Here is a 24,927-nt window from a genome sequence, read left to right as displayed (position 1 = left end):
ATCTGAATGATTGTGCACAGTGATAAGCCTGCACACACACAGCATGAGTCAGAGAGGACAAAATAATAACCCTGCCTTTACTTGTCCAACTTTTGTTTGGAGCATTAGCAGAAACAGCCAGGAAGTTACTTTTAAAAAAACAAGGCAGGTTGGGTGTGATGTTGGTGGCAGTAATCCCATGGCTTTGTTGATTTCTTAAAGCGGATAATAATAAACCCTGCAGTGATTTAAAACCACCTGAAAGGTTCTAGAAGCTTAGGCTGGTTAGGCTATTGGCTGTTTTATGGATTACAAAAAGGCTAAAAATGGGCAAGTACCCTTTGGCCGTGTACCGCAAAAGCCATAATGTCAGTTGGTTTGTGGTAATTTCATTACTTGTAAAGCTGTTTGGGATAATACAACCTTAATGTGGGTCCTAGCTTTAACTTATCTTGTCTACTTGTGGATGATGCATATTCCTAAATACATTTGTGTTACAAACGGGGGCACCTAACTCTTCACATAGGCTTTTTTTTTATATAAAATTGTAGATGGAAATGATGTCTGTCTTTCGCCACTGACTTTACTGGTGTTTTATCGCTATAACATCGCAGAAAACATTTAGCTGTTTGACAGGCTAATAGCTTTTGCAAGGTCCAATTCTAGCCTTGAGTAGCCTAAAGATTACATTGGTGAAGATTGTCATGCTAAATTTTTAAAGCAGTTGTAGCGTGTTAGTTAGTGTTGAACTAACACACAATCATGTTAGGTTTCGGTTTACATTTTGCACCCTTTTCAATTACAGATTGGCTAAACTGCACGGTTGCTAGGCGACACAAGTAAGCTGCAGTGCGAGTAGCGCGCATAAATATTAATTATTGTTACGTAGGCACAGGTGTGAGCTCATCGGGGAGTTTTTTTTATCAAAACCGCTTGACCGTAACTCAGCCAATCATAGCGAAGGACCGGAGCTGACCTGTAAAGGCGTGTATGGCGTGCAGCCAGCCGGAACCATCTGAGCGCGAAGCAAATGGCACAACCTGGGAGCAGCTATGAATACCCTGCGGTGCGCAGTGTGCGTGTGTGTGTGTGTGTGTGTTTAAAGGGCTGCTGGGCTGCGGGTGCCTAAACGAGCTGCAGGGGGCATCATCGCCCTTGCTCGCGGAGATCCCCCAAGTGCTTCTCACACACATGTAGGCCATATATGCGCTCTCTCTCTCACACACACACACACCCCTCCTTCTGCCAGACTCCCAGGCCAAGCAGCGTCACCATACGGAACATCCTGCCCTCAACGGAGAGGGGGAGGAGAGAGAGAGCCTGAGTGTGTGCACACAGAGAGAGGGGTAGAGAGAGGCTGTCTGTGTATTAAGAGAGAAAGAGACGAGGTCTGGCGTCTCCCGGTAGTAAATCTATCAGGTCTCGAGCACAAAAACTCGGAGAGACAGACGGAGAAGAGGCCTCGAAGAAATCTCATTGCTTAAGCCTAGCCTACTGGTTACCTGGAGCAGCAGCAGCGCGTGAAGCCTTGGATTAAAAAGACCGACTAGAAAGACGGATGGTCGCGCGGACGGGCTGTGCGCTCTGACGTTGGACAGGCTGAGACTACCGAGACACCGACAGCAAGCAGCAGTCGCTTTTGTTCCCCCCACCTCCCCGACCCGTGAAGGCAGCGGCGGCACCGGGAGGCTGTGACCGCGCACCCCAATTATGAAGCTGCCTTGGCTATTGGCGCTCACAGCGCTGCTTGCTCACACCGCCACGGTAAGCACGAGCCTCATATCCTTTGTTAACCGGGGAGCTCTTGTGCACACAGTAGCCAGGGCATGTGTGTGTGTGTGTGTGTGTGTGTGTGTGCGTGTGCGTGTGTGCGCGCGGTGAGCTATCATCAATGAGACAGTGATCGGTAAAATCCTGCACTCGACCTAGGCAACTTATCATTCCTTATTGGACGTCCGTGACTCCCGCTAGAGGGGCTGGCGACTCTCGTGCACCCCCACCCCCCGATTTCACACACACACACACACACACACACACACACCAGCCTTTGTGTCTCAGTGTCGGGGTTTATTATGGCCTGTGTCCCCTCGAGTCAGGAGGTGTGTGTGCGTGCATGTGTGTGTCGGTAATTAGCGGGTAATCTCTAATTGAGCTTGATTACGGGTCTTTGTGCGTTGCCTCGGTATGTGGTGTCTGTGTCACCAGCTCACATCCTGTCGTTAATTTGGGGGGGCTCCAGTCACACTGCGGCTTTAACGACTTTATTACCGGGTAACACGCTGTAGGACGTGTGTGAGAGAGAGAGAGAAGAGAGAGAGAGAGAGAGAGAGGTGGGGGATGGATGTCCGATCTCCAACCTGTAAGGTGATGCCTGATAACGGCGGCCTCATTGTCCGGATGCCAAAATCCGACCAGGGGCATCCTCTCGTTATAACCGGAGGTGTGTGTGTGTGTGCGGCATCTTGTGTTTGTGGCGAAAAGTGGGTGGGGTAACGGGGACGTTAACGGCGATGCGGTGCGCGAACGAAGCCTTGGATGGAATGATGTCATCGGGAATCGCGAGAAGGGAAGCTGATTAGGAATGCGCGAACCCCCCGCGCCCCTCCCCTCCTCTCTCTCCACACACCTCTCCGGAACCATCCACGCCGAGCTTCACGCACCCTCCCACAGCACGCCCACACCTTCCCTTACCGATTAATCCAGATTTATCCTGTGAGGAGGAGGTGGAGGAAGAAGAGAAGGGTGGAAGCTCATTGACTCATTGATAGAAAAGGAAGCAAGCACCAAAACTTGTCAAAATGCAGATCTACTTTTGAATGTATAGCCTAAATTTAGAAGAAAACATTTCTTAGAATATAGTACTGATAATACCCCTGTGTTACTGGTGCTCAACTGTAGGTTTATAGTAATCTTACTGCATGATGTTTTATCTCCTTTTTTACACTTCATTCATGGCCAGATTAAGCTGTTAGGAGCTTTGGGGCCAAAATATGCTGTTGGGCCCCTTCTGATCAACACCTAGGCCTATCACTCTGTGCAATGTGCCCATTGCAACCAGTAGGCCTACTCCTTTGCTGTAATGATAATTTAGGATCTATTTTTTTCTACCACATTGCAAAAAAAACAGAACTTTATTTAAGAATATGTTAAATGTGAGCACTATAAACCAAAACAGTAAGGCTCTTTAAACCAGATTTTGACAAAAGACAGCCACAAAATGACCTAAAAATGCTAAACCGTTGTGTGAATTCCCTAACAAATGTTCAAATAATTACTATCAAAACCAATTGACATTAAGTGTACTTTAGGCAACACTTGTGTGTGTTAGGAGTGCACAGATGGATCCAGGTGGTGCTTGAATTGGTAACACACACACACACGTCAGCAGTCTAATAATTGCAAGACGCACCATAAGTAACCCAGGCCTTGAACGCACACATGACCCACGGTCACATGCATTTGCTGACAAGATCTTTCTTTAGATGCTCTTGGCTTGAACCAGCTGACTCTTATGTTTGTGTGTGTTTCCTCTGATGAGTGATCCCCAGTGTCATGTCTCTGTGGATATTTCCTGTTATCAGAGTTGTGACATCATATCCGGGTGATATATTTCACATGGGAGACCAATTTTCCCACAGACATCTATTGTGTCCCACAGATAGCCTGTGTGTATGTGTGTGTGTGTGCATCCATCTGCCTTCATGAGAACGTTCACTGTCCATCTGTCTGTGTGTGGGCTGAAAATAGTGAATCTTCACTGCCAAAAACTTATTCTCGCCAGCCCTCGCTCCTTGAAAAGTTTGTGTGTGTGTGTGCGTGCGGCGGAAAAGCGTTGTGTTCTTGAGGATCATGTTTAACTCATGGAATGAATCAGTGTTTTGTGCCTCCGATAGCTGACAAAGCCCCCCATAGAGAGATGAAGAAAGAGAGAAGGAGCAAGAAAGAGGAAAAAAATAGCTTGAGCGAGGCAGATAGAGGGAGAGTGTGGAATGTGAGAGGCAATTTGACACAGGAAGTGAGTCCTTCCCACTCTCCTGGAGGACAGAAGGTACTTTATTTGTCACATACACGTACATGTAGCGAAATTCATTCTCTGCATTTAACCCATCCCTGAAGGGAGCAGTGGGCAGCCAATCACAGCGCCCGGGGACCAACTCCAGATCTGAGCCAGTGCCTTGATCAAGGGCACTGACTGGAGAACCTAGTACATGTTTTTGATGGTGGGGGAAACCGGAGCACCCGGAGGAAACCCACGCAGACATGGGGAGAACATGCAAACTCCACACAGAAAGGCCCCGTAACGACCTGGACTCGAACCGAGAACCTTCTTGCTGTGAGGCCACAGTGCTAACCATTGGGCCACCATGCTGCTGACAAAGTCCCCTCTCTCACACACACACACACACACACACACACACACACACACACACACACAAACCACACACACACACACACACACACACACACACACACACACACACACACACACACACACACACACACACACACACACACACACACACACACACACACACACACACACACACACACACACACACACACACAAGCTGGCAGGTAGAAACCACTCCTGGTGTGGAGAAGGTATTTTAGGTGTGTGTGTGTGAAAGGATGGGTGATAGTATGGGGTTCACCTTCCAGTGAATAGAGGAAATCAAAAGGATCGAGGATCATATGCGGAGCTGCATTCAGAGGGCCGACGTCTGGAGTTGAGCGTGGACAGAGAACGAGAAAATAATGAAAGCCTTCAGTGAGCTAAAACATCTCTTCCCCCCTTTCATCTACCCATCTCCTCCCTTTTGGGTGTGTGTGTTGGATGTGTACACATGCTGCTAACCTATATCTGAAAGCAATTTCTTATCACATGGGAAGGACCGGTGTGGCAGATGTGCCGCATTTGACTGAAATTAGTTTTAGAGTCTGATTCAATTGGGAAGGAATAGAATTTCCCATTTACTGTTAGACTGATAGTGCCATGTGGGGAGAGAGAAACCTGCCTGTTATTTCTGTGTGTCCTCCCTCTGAGCTGAAAGAACAATGGAAGCTCTGAAAGCTCAACCCTGTATAGAAAACTATCAGTTTGAGTGAGGATAAACCAGCGGCCGTCATTATTGGCCCCAAGGGAGCTTAAAGGACCTGGGACCATTAACATCTAACGTCAATCTGCATACTTACTGTATATTCCAGGTGTCACATTTAGGTGTTACAATATTTTTAAGGTCAGACATATTTTATCTTTTGAACATGCTTAGGAATTAATCCTTGTTCTTTTTAAGACTACATTATTGTAATTTATTATAGTCATGCCTCAGCCATGGTGCTGCAGCTTGTTTGCAGAATGTTAAAAAAGCTGAAGCCTGTCGTCTACTAAAGACAAAGTGCAGGAAGCTCATTACTCCAGTGTTGGCCTCTCTCCATTGGCTTCCAGTGGAGTTTTAAATTCAATATGTTAGTCATTTACTGTCAGGCGCTACATGGTGGAGCCGTGAGTACATACAGTAATGTGGAGACATTGAACTCATTTAAAAAAACAAAATATAAATATATATATATATATATATATATATATATATACACCAAGCATCTCTTCGCCCCCCCATACAAGTTTGGAAGGATTTACTTCTCACTGAATAAGTTTGAAGTTTGAGGCCTAAGGAGGTAGAACTCACAAAAAAGCAAAGACTAGAGCGTAGTCCAAGAAGTGTACTTGAACTTTGTTGTACTTTCTTGTACTTCCAGTCACAGTTTAGAAAGTACCTGTTATCTTCAATCATTTGGCTCCGCAACATTGTGCAACACTAAACTTACCCTGTGGGATGCGTTCAAGTCATCCCACGAATGAGAAAGAATGCAGTTATGGCCTGAATTCATCCAGAAACTTGGCTCCTCTTCCATTATGACCAGTAACATACACAAGTGCTGACATGCTTGCTCACATATATGCATGGATGCACATTAACATTAAAGTCCTGATTATCTTCACACACACACACACTCACACACACACTCACTCACTCGCAGTGCTAGTGAATAGTCGCGGTGGTGTGCAGCAGTTTTGTTGATTCAGTGAGTCAGAGGGAGACGGAGAACGCTGGAGGTGTTTTAGGTAGGTCAAAACAGTCTAGAAACACAGCTCGTGTAGACACACACACACACACAGTCTTCCTTGCAGTAATTGGACAGCACTGCGCAGACATACTCACATACATATTCTCTGGAGAGGGGGGTTAGATGAATATAGAGAGAAGAGGATGGAGGGAGAGGAGAGGAATGGAAAAGAGGGAGGTGGTAAAGACCACACGATAATGAGAATGAGGGAAGGAGTGGAGGAAATAAAATGGAGAGAGGTAAGGATGGAAAAAGAGTTAAGATAATGGTGAGATGGGGATGCTAGATAGCAGGGGGAAGACATGGAAGAGCGGGAAAGAAAGAAAAAAGGGAAACAGATTGAGCGTTGAGTGGTCGAGAGAGGATGAAAAAAAAAGGGGTAGAGCCCAGAAACTAAGGGAAGGATTGGACTATGAGTGGGAGGCAAGAGGAGGGGAAGATGGGGGATATTGGGACATGGAGACGGGGAGAGAGGAAGGGGGGGGAATGAGAGCTGGATGATGGGGATGGAGCGAGGCCAGAGGGATGGAGATGGAAAGATGGAGACAGAGCCAGGATGGAGGGATGTCGAGCGAGAGAAACTGACGGTGGGGGAGGGAGGCGTGCTCTGCTCATTCCCAGGAGACCGTGCTCTACCTGCTCTCCGTGGCCGTCGCCATGACAACCAGCATGGCTGCCGCTGTCACAGCTTTATCGCCCTTCTCTCCCCTCCATCCCCTCCCTTCTGTCTTTCTCTCTTTCATTCTGCCTTGTTTTTTGTGTCACCTCTGTTGCTTCTTTCATTCAGAGCTTTTCATATCTCATTCTCTATTTTATGACTCCACTCTTTTCCTTCTTCCTTTCTCTTTCTATGTCTTTATACTACTCTTTTCTCTTCCTACTTTCCTCCTCTCTTGTCCTCCTGTTCCACTACAATAAAGACATAAATATAGAAGTGGAGAGACGTTTCACTTTTACCATAGTGTGTGTGCGTGCGTGCGTGCGTGCGTGCGTGTGTGTGTGTGCTATTACAGGACTCTAAATTAGAGAGCATAAACGCAGTACCGGCTCCCAGAACCACAAAGCATTCTGGGATTTCTATGTGTCAGAGCTTTGGCTATAAATGAAAACCTCAAAAACAGGGCGCCTCTTCCCACTAACAAACCTGTGTGTGTGTGTGTGTGTGTGTGTGTGTGTGTTTTTTTGTTTGAAAGAGTGAGAATCACAGATGCCATTCACCAGCATATTAACGCTGCTAAGACGGTGTTATGATTTTTCACTCATTTTATTTACAAGTGGTATTTATATCTCTTTAGTACTACCCTCTCTTTCCTCACACGTTTCCCTAACGACGGGGTGATTCGTTTAACGAAGGACCGGATTGGGCGGGGTCATGCAGAGAGAAATCCTATGCGGTCCAATGGGACTGCTTAAATGTGTGTTTCCTGGCAGGCTGCTGATAAGAACAAGCTGAGGCCGTGATAAGGCCGGCCTTCACACTCTAAATCAGACCCTGAGTGTCGAAGCTGTGAGACTGGCCTCCATCCGACCTCCAACACGCAACTCCCTCCATCTCCCTCTCCATCTGTTGGCCTGTTTGTTTGTTGATAATCATTTTGTCGGCAACTTTACATTTACTCAGTTTTGTCACTTGAACTTGAAAAATGTTCAGCCTCAATTTAAAAAGTCTAGTTGAGTTTGAAAACTGAGTCTATTGGTGAAAAAAATGTTGTTTAGGTGATTAGTTGGTCAACAGGACATTAATCATGTTCATTCTTGATCTTGGAAATAGTGGTTTGACAAAGGTCCACTTAATAGCTTCTTCTGGAGCACACAATTATCAAATGGTCTTCATCAGCAGATGGAGTGTTCCTTGTTGTCATGGAGATGGATCTGCAATGCTTAGTCAATTAATTAGTCGATTAACAGAAAATAAATCTTCTTCTTTGGTTTCCAAGTTTTCTAAAGTCATTTTTAAAGAGAAAATGTGTCATTGTGTCAAAAATTGTCATTCCCCAATAAGTAAAACCATAAAATTACCTCATAAAAAAGAAGAAGACATTCTCTACTTCCACCTTCTTAACTTTGACGATTCACTGCTCCTCTATGATTTATATCTATGTAAATCATCACTTTAGGCTCTGGCAACTTGTGATGGCTATTTTTCACATTTTATAAAGGAAACAATCATCAATGGTTACTTCACAGGTATTGATTTGCCGGTAAAATAAAATAATATTGTGTATGACTGTGCAACTTGTTTTTGTAAGAAGGTCGTAGCTTTCACTCCAGTCAGCCACTAATGACACCAAATCTTTTCTGCCTTCGCTCTGTTCAAGGAACTTGTTTCCTTGGCTGCATGTCATTGGTGAAGACGTTTTTGACGGCCTCTGGCTGGAAATGCTATCACTGTTCCTCTGGGAGCCCATCTTTGAAAATGGCCACCATGGCCACTCAAAGCCTGCTAAGTTTGTTTGCACTTTAATGGTGGTAGAGCGTCCTCGTAAAGAAAGACACAGTGGAAGATAAAGAGTGCATTATCCCGGGGGATTGTCTCTAAGGTCCTGTAGTAAGAGGTGAAGATCAAGTAAAATTGGAATAACGTCAAGTCAAATGTAAACGGTAGCGATTTTATGTGTGGGAAAATTTGAATGGCTTGTTGTACGGTGATGCATTTGTGTAAGTACTTTACTTCACCTAACAGCTCTCATCTACCATGGGGTGTCTCTCATGGTTGCAGGCTCAGGCCAGCACATGAAGTAGAAAAGACCAATGTTAGCACTTAGATTTTCCAAGATGCATGATTGATTGGATATATAAATGTTTTGTCATCCAATTTGTCATCTCTTTTATCTTGTCGTTGATCTGTCAGCGTCACAGTTTCTAATTTCAAACGGCGCTTCATGTCATCTTTTACTTTGATAAAGAGATTTTTGCCAGTTTTGATTTACAGATATCCATTTCTAATGCATGTATTTCATCAAGCCGGAAATATAATTATTCAGAAGAAATTAATTACAGTTTAATTTTTGAGATTAAGTTGGTCCTATGTGTTGGCAGTAACATTTCATCATAATTTTATTAAGATTTACACTGTGACAGAGAGCTTCTTGTTTGCATACTGATGTGTATAACCTGTTTGTGTGCTTAAGTGGTCACGGTTGCTCACTTGGTTACAGGATGGACACAGGAAGTAAGTATTTATAGATCCGGCCTCCAGGCTTCAAATCAAGAGGGAGCTTCCTGAGTGTTGCACAAAGGGGAGGGGGGTTTATTTAGGTGTGTGTTTTTACATGTGTGTGTTTACTGTTTACATGTTAAAACAGAGGCAGAGGGGGCAATGAAGGAGCACAGGGAGGCCGCTTGTGCGAACAAGAAATGCTGTGTGCGAAAGGCATGTGACTGTATGTGTGTGTTTGAATTATTTAGCCCAGCGTCCCGACAGAGGAATGAACGAGGTCAGGAGCTCATTGCTGCAACGTTTTTCCTCTCTCCATCAATCCATCTCTACACCCTCCACCCACCAGCCCTCTTCCTCCTGCTCCTCCACCACGGCAGAGCTCTTTTTAATTCTGCCTGTTTTAATAAACAGGAACTTAGCAACAAAAGGCTTCCCACAATTTACTCATGTCCCCGCAATTATGGGCAAGTCATGAGGGATGAACATCGATCCAATTAAATACTGACACTGAAACTCGCTGTGTGCGTGTGTGAGTGTGTTTGTGTGGACTTTCTCAAGTAAACCTTTGAACCCCAGTGCTTTAAAGAGCTCTTTCAAAGGCGTTTGCAGTTTGAACGAGCCATTGAAGCTAATGAGGTGTGTGTGTGTGTGTGTGTGTGTGTGTGTGTGTGTGTGTGTGTGTGTGTGTGTGTGTGTGTGTGTGTGTGTGTGTGTGTGTGTGTGTGTGTGGAAGAGTGAAAAGTGTGTGTTTGGGAGGGGTAGGGATTCTGTAATATTGCTTGGTGGCTGCAGCAGGTTCTCTTTCCCATAGGGCCTTTCTGTAAACACCTTCACAACACACAAGGTTGAGGCAGCAGGTGATTCATTCTTAATCTTTCATTCCAACAGTTGTGGATTAGCCCTAATCTTAGCCAGCAGAGACCCAGGCTGAAAGGCTGACTGACACTTAAAGCGTGTGTGTGTGTGTGTGTGTGTGTCCTCGAGTGTATTACTTATTAAGCCGTATGTGTGACATGATAATTGTTTCCGATGTTGGACTGATTATGGTGTCTGTGTGACAGCACATGATATGATTGAGGCAGATACACATGACAGATTGACAGGTCACACAACACTTAAACATTAAAGACAGCAAGAGAAGGAGGTGTTGATAGGTGTTGAAGAAAGGCATGATTTCTTTTGACATTAATATCTTTCTTGACATATTAAATTGAGCTCAAACACACAAAATGTAAGTACCAACACCAAGTCGATACTTTTATTTGATACCTTTTTCTTTTTTCTTTTTACAAAATCCTTTTTTTATTTCACAAAAGAAGCTCAAATGTTAATTGTTGTCTAAACAGAAGCAGAAGAGAACAACAGCAGCAAAATAGAAGCTTTTTGCCTGAATAAAATACAATTGGGCTGCAACTAAAGATTCCAATAAATCTGTTGATTTTTTATATTTTGTTTCGTTTAGTTTATAAAATGCTCATTGATATTTCTCCAAGGTAACTTCAAATTGCCAAGACTGAACGGTTGAACAGTTTTTCCTCCCTCCTATTATACTTGCTGTATTTCTATCAGTACCAAAATAGTATTGAGGTTCGGGCATCATGGTAGCCTAGTGGTTTAGAGGCGTACCATAGCCTATGATTACAATGTCCCCAGTTTGATTCCTTTTTGTTGTTGTTTCACGTCATTCCTCCTTTCTATCCCCTCATTTCCTTTAATGCCCGGTATTGAGGTTCAATACCCAACACTTTTTGTGACTAGAAATATTTTACTTAACTTAGTAATTGCTGAACATAAATTGTATCTTAAGACCTTGGAAAATGTTCCTAAAAATGAACAAAGAAGAAAAGGTGTGGCGACAGATTTGAAAGTGATTAGATATTTAGTTTAAATGGAAGGAGAGGAGATTTGAAGGGAATGAAAGGGGAATGGGGTCAGAGGCAATCGCAGACAAAAGTGATATTAACAGAGGGTTGGTGGCTAAAGTGCAGCAGAGGAATTGAAAGAAAAAGAGAAGCCAGATTGGATAGAAGAACAAAATGCAGCAGGCGTGGAGAAGAAAGGGGAGAGACTAGACAGAATATAATTTGTTAATATGTAAAGGTGGTAAAGGGATATGACTGGCTCATCAGAAAATAGCGTGAGAATGGGGAGGGATTGGCTTTAGGTAGAGTGAAATGACAAAAGAGCAGAGGAGCTGATGAGGAAGAAAAAAAGAGAAAATGAAAGGGAGTTGGGTGGGATGATTTGGTATCCTGGTAGCAGCAAAGAGAGAGAAAGAAAGAGAGACTGGTGGTAAAGGCAGGCCTGTAAAGAGCTTAGAGCAGCTGAGATGGATTGAATGGAGAGAACAACCTGGACAGGATTACACTGAGACGGAAGAGACAGAAGGGCTGTAAGAGCAAGATCGTATCATAACCCATATATCTCCCTTTCGTACAGTTACACGCTTCCACTGGTTAACTCTGACACTGACCACTCCGCCACGTGCAAGCTCCACAATCAGACTTTACTTAAAGCAAGCACACAGTATCAAGGAATTAATGATCACCAGTTGTTATACCAAGCACTCTGGAGCTAATCTATGTGTTAGACAATCATTCTCCAGCCATTAGTTTCTTAAATCCACCTCTTAATTAATTAGTCAGTGAGTAACACTGCCTACCGAGGGATGAAGCTTTAACTGTACTGCTAAAGAACAATCAGAGATGGATGAACACTCTCTCATCGGAAGCTTGTTATAATGTTTAGTTTTTGGATGAGGTGATTTAACAAAGGCTGAAGGATGATCAGGAGGATCCCTGTCTGAGTTGCAACAGGGAACTCCTGTTCTGCAAATTTTGCCCATTAATCCTCATTATCTACTTGCTTACACCTACCCGCTTCATGCATTTGTAAAGCTGACAATTTGTGGTTTGAGGGGGAGTTCCATGTCAGAGTTATTTATTGATATACCACAGTTTATCCCAGTGCCACCGCAGGGGTTGCCAGATATGGTTGATAAGCACAGGTTTTGGTTTGGTCTCGGGCACGATGGTACCAAACCTGGCAACCTTGGTGTGATGTCAAGACAGGATGATGTGCACAGTCGATGCGCTCCGCTGCAACAAAGTAAAGAAGTATATTTCCCAAAATGTTAAACTACTCCAATGTGATCCCTCATTACTAGTCGCATATGTTCAATAGCTGCAAGTAGTTCAACCAAAGAGTGATTTTCTCTGCTCAAATTATTTAATTTGAACATTTTAAGAGGCCTGAAGATGAAATGTTATCTAATATTTTACAAGAAAAAAGCAAAACTTCAGGATCAGGATGTCTTGTTAAACACATTGCGATTCCTTTGGTGGGTCCTGATCATTCTGGGAGCCACTGCTTTATACAATCATATCAGATGATGCAATCTATGAAATTTATCTATGAAATAACATCAACAACACACGAGTCATTCATTGAAACTAATCTGGACAAAGCAAATGTCTCATTTCCTTATTTCTCATGTTGACTTGATTCATTGAAGTCTTCTGACACTGATTTGTTAGAGTTAATCAGTATCTTATGATACACATCTGATTAGGTCACAAGCATTCAGTCTGTGCGGCCCATTAAGACAGAGACCATATGCTGCTCTCGCCTTATCAAGACCGCCGCCAGATCTCACAACCTGTGTAATTAGTGTTCGATATCAACAGCTGTTATGATACATGAAGAATCAATTGACTCTCTGGCTGCGCCGACAGTCCCTTGGCCTACAAGCATTGGCTGGAAACCGTACCAAGGCTCGAGATTGGCAACGACAACCAATGGGAAGGAGCCAAGAGAGCGTAGCAAGGTCAGCTGCTTGGGATGCCCCTGGAGCAGCAATTTGTTTACCTCCTCTGTGTTGGTGTGAGAGCAAAATAGAGGTATGGCATGATAATAATATGCATCATGCCCTCTGCACACACACTCACATTTTTCCATTCCAGATTGAATTACACAGGGATGATTGGATTTTTCTCCTCTGCACCAAAGACAAAAACACTCCTCTCTCGTTTTCCACCCCCCTTGCCCCTGGGTCCATCATCACCCCCTGCTTTTTCCACTCAAGTAGTCCCCATTTGCCACTTTTTCCTCTCTAAAACTCTGGCTTTTATGCATTGATTTCTCTCCTTTTTCTTGCTACGTCTTCCTTGGGGTCTGTAAAGTCGCATGCCTGTCATTAGCCTGATTACACAAGCTGTAATTATATGATGCTGCCTTGTGATTCACTTCACTGTATATGGGCAGAAATGTGATTCTCATCAACATCTGTGTGTAGATTTTCTTGTGTGTGTGTGTGTGTGTGTGTGTGTGTGTGTGTGTTAAGGTTTTCGATTTGGGGCTGAGAACAGACCATTGATTACCGTTTCTGAGTGTACTCTAAGTGCCCCTCTGTCTTGCTCCCTGCTACACAAAGGCATCATGGTCCACAGGGCGCTCTCTCTCACACGCAGCCACATTTCTCAGCCCCTTTTGAAAAGTTCCTTAGAAACACGAGAAAAGTTCCAGCCACAGGCGCCACGCCCTCCCACTGGCCCTGCAGAAATAGGCCCATTGAGCCAGGCTGTAATCACACACTCACACACACACACACAACACACACACAAACAAATCGGCATTCAGTCTCACTCCTTTTCCTCTCTCTCACCAGCACTTCATAGAAGCAGCCACAAAAACACAGTCATTGACTCACCAGCCAATAAGCAGCATTCACTGCTCACTGTAACATTTTTCAACCAAACATCAATACACACACACACACACACACACACACACACCACACACACACACACACACACACTGGTATTGCATGGACACCACGGACAACACACCCACCCTCATAAGCACACAAATACACGGCGGCGTATTGTGGAGTGTGGGAGCAGCAGTTGTGTCAGAATCTCAAGGCATTTCTAGCAGCAGAACAGTGACATACACACACTCGGAGATGCATGTTTCATAAGGTCATATATAATGGAGGAGGATTCCACGCATAGAAGCCTTATGTGTGTGTCTGCATGTTTGCGTATGTGTCTGTGTGTGAGCTAGCCTTGAGATGTGGTCTTTAATCCTGTTGGATTGTCAGATTAGTGTAACAGCTGGGTCCTACATACAGATATACATCTCTCTGCCACTCTGTCTCTGTATCACCCCTCCTCCCATCATTCTGCTCCCCTATACTCGGCCAAGAGACGAGTAAATATTCAGCATTAGTGTGTGTGTGTGGCGGTCTCATAGCTCCAGTCCATTTCATGGTTTCAGGCCAGCTGATGTGTCATGTGACCTCCTATTGAGTCTGCGGCAAGTTTCAGAGTCAGCTGCTTGTATTGTTAGTGATACCGAGTAAGGTTGGGTGATGTCTACCAAATTGGCAAATGATAATGTCCACAGTGAAACATCATAATTGACGAGGATATCGTTGTTGGGGTGGGGGGGAGGGGGGTCATCCAAACTGGTCAAATCATATGGCACAAAACCCGCTGCAGGAGCTATATCCATCATTACAAATAAAAGAATGTCTGTCTTCTTATCAATCGTGACATTATTTCAGAAATGAATGCGTTCCATAGACTGTAAAAAAAGCGTGTGTGTTCTGTCCAGAGGCAATACACAATTACAACTGTGTTTGAACTTGATTTTGGAAAAAGTGACAGCCCTAGTCTCCACCTTCATTTGCAGTTGCAATATCCATCTCCGCACCGTTGATAGATCAGAATTGCTACTTTTTAAGCACACAATAAATGCCATTAGCGCCACTGCAAACGATGTTGGTCTCATGTCGGCTCAACCCTAATACTGAGACATTACAGGTTAAACACACTCTGCATCCAAGGGACATTCATTAATGTATCTTATTTATAGTTGTCTTTCTTCAGATTTCAGTTGTGGTCAATTTGGCTATTTTATAAAAAAGGTAGGACAGGCAGCCTTCCACTTAATGAGGATTACTCGTTGAGCTAACAATGAAGCAAATGCAAAAGCTTTGGACTGATTTAAAGTGATGCTACGCTCTGTTGAAGGAACACTGAACATTGCCAAGAATGGATTTGGATCTATAACAGATATATGAGATAAATATTGAAAGTCTTCTCCATGAAAATTGACTTAAATTGCTTTTTCCAGATGGATGATTTTTTTCCTCTGCTGTGCACCTGTTCTATCCCTGCAGCTCTCTGACCAAGCCATTCACTCCATATACCATATTTAGCAAATGCGTGACTTTCCATAAGGGCATTCATCACTTTGATCATCTTTGTCCCTATAACTCAGTGGAGAAAGATAATATTAGTGCTTGGATGCTTCTCAGCTGTGGTTTGATGCTGCACTGAGGCAGCTTTAGGGCCAGAGCGAGCTGGAATAACAAACTAGAGCCAATGTAATGCCATCCTCCCACAGGTATAGTAAGGGGAATGAATACGGCCAACGTGGCTGCAATTTGGTTCAGCCACGGTAGCGCTGTCAGGAATTTAATCGGCAGAACAGACTAAAAATACCGAATTGAGAAAAAGTGTTTCGCTCATTTCCTGGCTGTGTACATGAGCGTGTTTACAGGTTTGCTCGGTGGTTCAGATTCATTGGTCACAGGAAGCACTCGTGTGAAAAACTGGGACAAACATGCCGGAAAAGATCAGAAATGTGTTTGGCAGGAGACTAAATCAATGTTTCTACCTTCCCACTCAGTGCTACTTACAGCAGCATGTCCACAAGGATATTTTTTTTGTTGAATAGCAGTTTTAGATGGTTACATATTTTAAGAGAGTTTAAGTAGCAATAAATATCAAACCCAAATAGATCTGAACACTGACATCTAACACGTTTTGTATTAATCCCCAGGTAGTCTTATTTAATTCAAGACACCTCAAAACCACTTCCCATCTTGAAGCAGTGTAAAATTGGTCAATGGGTTCTTTCTTGCAAACACAACGTGGGGCCTGCTTATGACCCCCTGCTGCAGTTGTTACTGCAAAGAATTTCTTCACGATAAATGATAATATAACTTAAAAATCTGGAGTTTTTTTATTGGGTTTTCTGCTGAAAAACGAGGCCTGGGGTAGGGGGCTGAAAATATATTTCACATGAGGAGACATTCATCACAGACATTAAAACTATGACAGTACATTTATGTATTCGAGTTAGAAAGTCATTCTGATGGATGCTGAATGTTTTTGACCCACAGGGGAGGAGTCTTATTATTATATAATTTATTGTGTAAAGAAATCATGCATTCTTCTGTAATGGGAAAATTACATTTAAGATTCCTTATATTTTTATGTTTTATTTATACTTAAATTCTCTCACAAATGGTGAAAGGGAGTTTATCTCATTTCCACATGTAGAAATCTGATTCACAAAGTCTGGAAAATAATGTGAGCACTGTTTGTCTGAACAGATAGGGGCTACGAGGTCACCCTAAAACTATCTCTAGTTTTCCCATGCCAGTTAAGATGTAACTGGGGGGGTGAAAGTCGTACAGGGAGGAGGAGGTGAGATGGCTCTGAGATATCTCTTGTGTTTTTCATGATTGTCTTCATGTGTATCAGATTGCCTGTAAAAATTGTAGCGTCATAATAAGCCAAGTGCGTGTGTGCTGTCACTCTGAAGATGCATATAAGCCTAGTGTTCTGTTCACTAATTTGAGGGACTGACTCCACACGGGGCTGCGGCCTTTTGTGAAATCATGTTGCTCCTATATTTGCAAATATATCTTTAATAAAATACAAAAAACCTAACTTGGTTTAGTCTCTGACTGTCTTATTTATTTCACATTAGTAAACTTTGAAACCTCTTCCCCTGCTGCAAAGGAAACTTCCACTACACTTCCTCTTAAAGGCACAATGCCTGTTCATCGTTTAGTTTTAAAGTCTTAACAGTGAGCTGGGAGGACATTTTGGGATTCAGAGGCACAGTTAGGCTACATCATGGGCTACATCTGCGCTACTAAGTTTTCATTTTTAGTGTTTTAGCTCTGTAGCAGAGCTAATCTCCATCCATATAGAGCTCAACAGTGTGGTTCCAGAAGTAAAAACCCATTCATTTTCTCCTTAAGGATTTGGATTATTATCCATAATGTCTAAACCATCCAGTGACTACGAGCTACAAATTGTGAAACGAAGGATTCTGCTGCTGTAGAAACCACAAGTCTGTATGATATCAACCTTGTTTTAAGACAAACATGTTTTATTCACGATGTCATGAAGAAGTACTACACTACCCACAATTCTAAGGGTAAGAGCGACGTCTCTGATTGGCAGAGCTCGCTGTTACCATGGAAATGTTTACCGCACCCGTAAACGGCTATAGCGAGTTGCTACCATTGAAGTCTATGATCGATTATGTACACAGTCTTGTACCTTTGCCTTTTTGCCATTTTCAAAATGTTTTTTTGTGCCGAATCAAATATTTTATTTTATTTTAGTATTAGCATATAAGTTTGTAAAGGATTTACACAGCCTCTCTTCATCTCAAGCATGAACAAAATTGTTAAAACCAACAACAGAACTTTAACCGGCAAAATACCACAGAAACACAGACAATGTGCAGGGGTGCCCTGGGGCCCATTGGCTCATTATCTGTCCATGAATAAAGGAGTAGGCTATATTTTAGGATTTGAAGTCACCTATGTAGACTCAGACAGGTTTTCATTGACCCCCTTGGCTGTAGCGTGCAGGTGTTAACTGTTTTAATGTTAACCTGACATCACTGCTACAAGATACTGTCTTGACATCCGACCGGCTCCGTGTGTGTGTGTGTGTGTGTGTGTGTGTGTGTGCTATAAGGTGTCTTGCGAGCAGTGTGACTGTGCAGAGGCTTTTTGTGCTAATCTCTGCTGAAGGTGGCAGGTGTCTTAACCAGGCCATCCCCTGGTAACCTACTCACACACACACGTGCACGCACACACACTGCCTGCCCTCTATTGCTCTTTCACATCTCCTTGTCTGCCTGTAAGTCTGTAAGTGTCCAGGCTGGCTGCCGTCCAACCTGCCCAGCTGGTAGGAGACGAAGAGCAGGGCGGAGAGTGAGACGAGGCAAAAAAGCAAAAGATGGAGGTAGATTAAAGGTCACTACTAAAAGGTCTGGTTGATCTAGTCCGGAAAGAAAAATGGTTGTGGAACAAGCCAACCGTAAACAGGCTGTTGTTTTTTACTGTAAGTGTGCGAGTAGTCGAAGTGGATGTGCCAAGTAGTCTGACCATTTCCAGATAAAGAGTTATCAACAGCCCACTTCTGTCAGCGAGCAGCATGGCTCAAGCTTTCCACCTCTAATCAGTGTAGGTCTGCTCTGGAGAGGAGCAGACACAGAGATGGCCGTGGATCAGCAGCTGCTTTATGAAGCGTGGGCGCTCCACCTACAGTGAATTAAACTGCAGGGAGGTTTAGAAATGTGGTACATAAAGATCACTTTACCTCACTTTAGAGCTGATCTGAGTCTCAAATTTCCGGCAGATGATTATTGTTTTTTTTTATCCAGAACTGTCATGATGTGTTCAAGTACACGTTTGACATCCAGCACTTTAGTTCAGTCAGAACACCCACAGCGAAGTTTAAGCCATTCATTGCAACAATGATACACATTTAGTTCGGGGATGTGGCTTTACACATTACCAAACTTTATTCTTAATCGTCACATACACACAGTACAATGTAGTGAAATTCTATTACTGCATTTAACCCATCCTAAGTATTAGGAGCAGTGGACAGCTATACATACAGCATCTGGGGAGCAACTTGGGGTTCAGTGTCTTGCTCAGTGATGCTTTGACATGTGGCCGGAGGAGCCTGGGAGTGATCCGCCAACCTTGTGGTTAAGGGGCAACCACTCTACCTCAGACACTAGTCTCGCATTGCCAGACCTGTCTCCACAGCGCTGTGGAGTAGCTCGACACAGACAGAGCTTGAAATACACATCATTAATGAAAATGATGGCTTGTCTATTGAACGTATGATGACAAAACATCTTCAATGCCTGTCTGAACTGCCCTGAAGCGCCGGTATTTGACATTCTTCTGGTCCAGAGGTTGTCAATATGACCCCTCCAGTGGGTCACAAGATAAATCTGAGGAGTTGCAAGATGCTTAACGGATTAGGAAAGAAGCAAAAATATTGTTCTTCCACATTCTAGTTTATATCCATTCTTTCTGACTTTAATCTTGCTATTTCTTCTATTATCTTCAGTAATGTGATGTATTTCCCAGTGGAATGGAATATGTTGGCCGGTTATAGCCATGCAGGAAATTTAAATCAAATCCATTGGATCAAAAGTGGGTTCAACCCACAAGCTGATCAAGTGAGATTTTATTTTATTTTAACGGGCTAGGTTAGCTAGTTTCCTGTTTCCCCAAATCATATTTGATGAGATAAATATATGTATATGTTCCTGAGTTCAACATGGATTTTGAAATATTTGGTGAAACTGCTCATAGACATATACAACCTGTATGCACTGTGGCATGCTGAGGTTAGAGTGTAATGTACCTTTTTTCCATAATATCTTTAATGCCACTTCACTTGAAGTTGATTTATTCCCTTCCTAAGTGAACAGTGTAGCCGTAACCTCAATGTCTGTCATTGTATTTCTGTTCCCTCTTCTCTTTCAACACTGTGGATGCAGTAAATGGAGGGCCTGCTGGAGGAGTGGGACTCACAGATGCTGCCAGAAGGCAGAGGGAGTATTCAAATGATTCTTCACAGTTTTGAGAGCTCAGAGATGCTGCAGCAGTTGAGAACATTCGCTCCGATAAAATCTCACATATTAAAAAGAACAATTAACGATTATTTCTCCAAAGCAGAGCTGCATTGCGTCTACTGTATCAGTAACTTAAAATGCTTAAAGTGTGTGTGTGTGTGTGTGTGTGTGCGCGCGCGCATGTGTGCGTGCGTGCGCCAGGGATTGTGCGGCAGCAGCCTCTCGGGTTTCTGAGGAATGTATTTGAAGTCAATCACAATGAAGCTCTCTATCTGCCCAGCTAGCCCTGAAGGAGATATCTAAACTGAACCGGACAAGTCAGAAAATTAACCCCAAAATTATCCCTTGCATCTTGTATTTCTTTCTTAATTTAAATCTGGAACAATTTAGCTCCTGTTAATATCCTGTAAGCTCCTGTTAATATCTGTAAAACCACATCATTGTCAGTTCTCCTATAAAATCCAGCCTAGCTGTAAAACGAGCTCACACACATACACACACACTGACAGAGCAGCTATAGCGTGCAAGATCAAATGTATAGAGCAAAGCCTGATGTCAGCGTTAGATCAGGTTCCTACCTGAATCACTGCAAATGTTGCAACACCCCTCAGAGGACGCACCTGTGTTCCCTTTGTTAGAACATGACATTACCTGCTGCTTTTTTTTGTCCTTCAATGTTATGTTTTTCCCATCTCCTTTTGAACAAATATACATAATTTAATATTCCAACGCTCCCAGATTGTTTTGAAAATTACTCAGACTGGCACCGCATGTCTTACAATGGCCGTGCTTCATACGTTGCCAAAAAGCAGGATTGCATTCAATCCTCAAATCCAGTGGAATATGGCTGTCATTTTACAGTTTCCTTTTATAACGAATGGGAACAAAATGCAGTGGTGGAGGGAAATTCAGGGCAACATACAGACGATTTTGGCCCCGGGTTATGCGTGCGGTGGAGGAAAGCTCGTTGTGTCTCGTTGAGGTTAGTTAGCTATGTGGCACAGGCAGAAAGTACAGCTGTTTATAGCTCCTGAAACAGAGGCAAAATGCAGAGCTGGCCCTATTCAACGCCCCCAAAATCACATAAAACACACACACACACACACACACACACTCATATAGGATAGGTCTGAGGGGCATTTGTGTGTGCATGTACACACGCACCACAAACAAAACCTGTGATTACACCCATTCAGACACACACGTACATTGTAATTACATACAATGATGCACTACTGCTCGCTATACCGTGAATTTACACTTATAATATTGCCTCCTAAATTAAACATGTAGGGGCACAGAGGGTGATTACAAATTACTGTTAAAGGTTAGGATAAATATAGATGATGCACATTTGAACACACACAAAATGGGCAAACAGCTGACTAGCCTGTGCAGCTACAGTATGTGGAGGTTGCTGTGTGTATAGGGAACTTGTAAAAGGGGCCCTTGGGGTGGGCTCTGGTGCCGCCTTGGGGGTGGGGTGTGTGTTTATTTAGGTATGTGTGTTTTTTTGGGGTTATGCTGAACTCAGGAAGCTAGCCGCAAGATAAGAAATGGGAATTTAAGATGAAAGGAAAATGAGGCAAGGACGGGGATATACTGGCACAGAGTTTGTGGATCCAGAGGGGGGAGACGAAGGGAGGCAGAGAGGGAGGGACAGATAGAGAGGCGCGGGGGGAGCTGGAGGAGCAGACTGTTTTGATGTTGGTTTTTAGGGTTGTTTATTTGACGTTACATAACACCTTTGCTTATGAAGCCAGAGCTCTTGCGTTAGAGTGTGTGTGCTGATGTACGTGTGTGTGTGTGTGTGTGTGTGTGTGTGTGTGTCTAGTAGCTTCTCACTGGGAGACGGGAATTTCTGTGAAAGGCAAAGGTTGCCCATAGCAACGGCCTTCATTGTAAAACTGATCCTTGGAATACAACACACACACACACACACACACACACACACACAGACAAACTTGCACCATGCCTGCACTTAAATGTCTTTCAGTACTTTTCGACACTTTCTGGGTTCGAGATCACAAGGGCCTTCCCACACGCATTTACGCTCGAAGCGTGACGTGCATACACTCTCATCCTTTTGCTTTGTGAAGCCCATATCCTTGGTGTGTCGTTCCTCCAAACAACTTCAAGTCAATTTCATTTTCAGGAGGTACATATAGCGTTTCAACTCCACCTCATGCTGAGATGTGATGGACTGAGATGCTCCGGTTTCTAGATTCCATTATGCTTTTATTGGCTTTTAAAGGCATCAGGTTTCCTCTGTCTGGAGCCGGGGAGGAGCTTCTGCGTTTGTGCGTGCGTGCGTGCGTTCGTGCATGCGTGCATGTGCGTTTGCGTGTGCGTGTGTGTTTATGTGTATGTGTGTGTGTGTGTGTGTGCTATTAGCATCAAACAGGCTAGCAAAGACACAGCTATATAGGGCCTCAGGATGGGCTTAAGATTGCTGAGGAGATAAGTTTGTTTTGGTCACATTTTTAGCAGTTATACCTGGAGCAAAACTGAGCCCTTTGTTTTTGGCATCTCAACTACTTACTGTGTGCTGACCTAAATCTACACACAAAATGTTATAGAATAAGTATAAGTAAAAGTACAGAATAATCTATCTAATCCATATTTTCATATTAACAGCAGACTACTTATTTATATGTAAAAAGGGGTCGCTCGTAGTGATGAAGTATTAAAATAGAAGTACTCATTATGCAGAATGGCCTCTGAGTGGTATACTAAATACAAATGTAATGGAGTAGAAGTATGAAGTAAAATAAAAGGGGAAAGATATAAATAAAGTTCATCAAAATTGAATAAAGCTAATCTTGCATGTGTCAGTCTTCTACTGTAACGTCCTATCTATCTACTGTTTTTGACTAGGCTATATCAAACATTACAAAAGCCTTAAAAAGCCTTTGGTGAAGTTCCAAAACATGAAATTCACAGCAAAGTATACACACACATTTTAATCTTTCTGTCAGATCACATTGTATTTTCTTTGGCTCTTGTATGCTGAGAGTGGACACTCTCACTTTGTTTGCACTTGTGTTGCACACTTTATTGTATGTACTTATGTCTTGTGTCTGTCCATATATGTATTCTATTATATGTCAGTAGGCTACTAGGTAAAAAACATTTACTATATTGGTAGAAATCAATAGAGTGAAAATATATGTTAAAATAAGTCTCTACATGAAATATATTTGCCTGCAAATACTTGCAGTTCTCCTTGAAACATGTCTTGAAACTTTGTGTGGTATGTACTGTAGTTTAAAATGTATCTTTGGATGGGCGGTGTCTCTTAAGTGCATGCATTTGAAAGCAGTGTTAGTTGACCCTGTGTGATGGGTGAGTGCTAAAGTGTGTGTGTTTAAGCATTGCAGGGATGTGGGATTGAGGTCAAGCGAAAGAGAGAGAGAGAGAGAGAGAGAGAGAGAGAGAGAGAGAGATGAAAGAGATGAATGAAAAGAGAGGAGGGATCATCCTCAAAGTGACTGGAGTGTGAGGTCACTCACTTCAGAGGTTCAAACCCCCGAACGATCCACAACTAATCTCTCTTACCTGACCCTGCCAGAGGTTGCGCTTTCCCCTCACAGATGTACATGAAATAGGCCTAGATTAAGGTGCAGTGATGAGCAGGGAGGATGCTGTGAAATGATCCATGACAGACAGTTATAGTCACAGAGCAGCTGTAAAACTCAAATGTACAAACTCAAAGTCCACACAAGGAGTTCAAAATAGTACTGAAATGGATTATTTAAGTCATTTTAACAGCTTGTCAAACATGACGATTTACTGCTTTTCTTTCTTTTATCTTTTAAACTGTTTTGGTCTATTGACCAGACAAAACAAGCAATTTGTTGTTGTAATGAGCATCTTAGCATGCTACAGTTAGTACTGCTGTTTACAGCCTCACAGAGCCACTAGCATGACTGTGGACTGATAGTCTAGGTCACTGTTTATAGATTAACAATTTAGTGCAATTAGTTGATTCATTAGCTGATTGACTAACAATGTATCAAGGAAATAAGCCTAACATTATCTTGTTCAAGCTTCTCAAATGTGAGGATTTGCTGCTTTTCTCTGTTTTATATAATTGGAAACTGAATATATGGGTTTTATACTGTTGATTGGACCAAATAAGACGAAGAAGTCACCTTTTGGCCATAGGAATGTGAACCGAGCATTTTCCATTATATTTGATAAATCAAAAAGAAAATTGTGAGTAGCAGCCTTAGTTTAAAGCTAACTGCTTCTCTGTACTCCGCTACTTTACAGGCTGAGCATCACTTGTAACTGACACGTAAGCAGAGACTGAATGACACCCCTCTCTCCTTAAAGGCTTTGATGTTCCTCTGCCAAAATCCCAGCTTTAGATCACTCATTAACTATGCTTCTCCATGGAGCCACAGACAGACAGATGTTACCCTGTCCACCATAATGCTCCCTGCACCTCCTGTGCGTGTCTCTGTGTGCATGTAATCTGCCAAAGTGGTTTCTCTATTCAAATGACAAACAGCTCAGTCATTCATAATGAATAACTCTAATCTCTATCATCACTGTGTCTCTCATAGGGACAGACGTGGTCGCCGTCTATCGATGACGAAGGCTCAACGAGAGACGAGTTCTACGACGATGAGGACCTTTACTCGGGCTCCGGCTCTGGCTGTAAGTGTGTGTGTGTGTGTGTGTGTGTGGGGGGGGGTTACGCACTCATTCCCTGTTTTTTTCAAACTCGACAGCTGCTGGGTTTCAATCTGCTGACCCTGAAGACACCACCCCCCACCCACTCAGTGCCCTTGAGTTATGGTCGCTCTGGTCGCTAGACTCGCATGCAGGGAGGCCGCGCACACACAATCAAACAGTACAATAATGCCATTTGGTTTGACAGACAGTTTTGATACAGATTTATCGCACCTTTAAACACAGACACACCCTTGCAAACAAAAAGCAACCCGGGCTCGATT

General features: G+C 43.2%; 1 protein-coding gene across 1 annotated transcript in view; it reads left to right on the top strand.

Moving 5' to 3' along the window:
* The first annotated feature begins 1,156 nt into the window (after positions 1–1,156).
* Positions 1,157–24,927, top strand: part of sdc3 (syndecan 3) — a 32,540-nt gene continuing 8,769 nt past the window's right edge. Inside the window, exons 1-2 of the mRNA XM_039820911.1 lie at positions 1,157–1,743; positions 24,535–24,628. Coding sequence (XP_039676845.1) covers positions 1,690–1,743; positions 24,535–24,628 — 148 coding nt within the window. The 5' untranslated portion in view covers positions 1,157–1,689. The remainder of the gene's footprint in view (positions 1,744–24,534; positions 24,629–24,927) is intronic.

This window comes from Perca fluviatilis, chromosome 13 (assembly GCF_010015445.1).
Source record: "Perca fluviatilis chromosome 13, GENO_Pfluv_1.0, whole genome shotgun sequence".
Lineage (NCBI taxonomy): Eukaryota > Metazoa > Chordata > Actinopteri > Perciformes > Percidae > Perca > Perca fluviatilis.
Note: the sequence above shows the minus strand (reverse complement) of the source record. Positions and strands in the feature narration are given on the sequence as shown.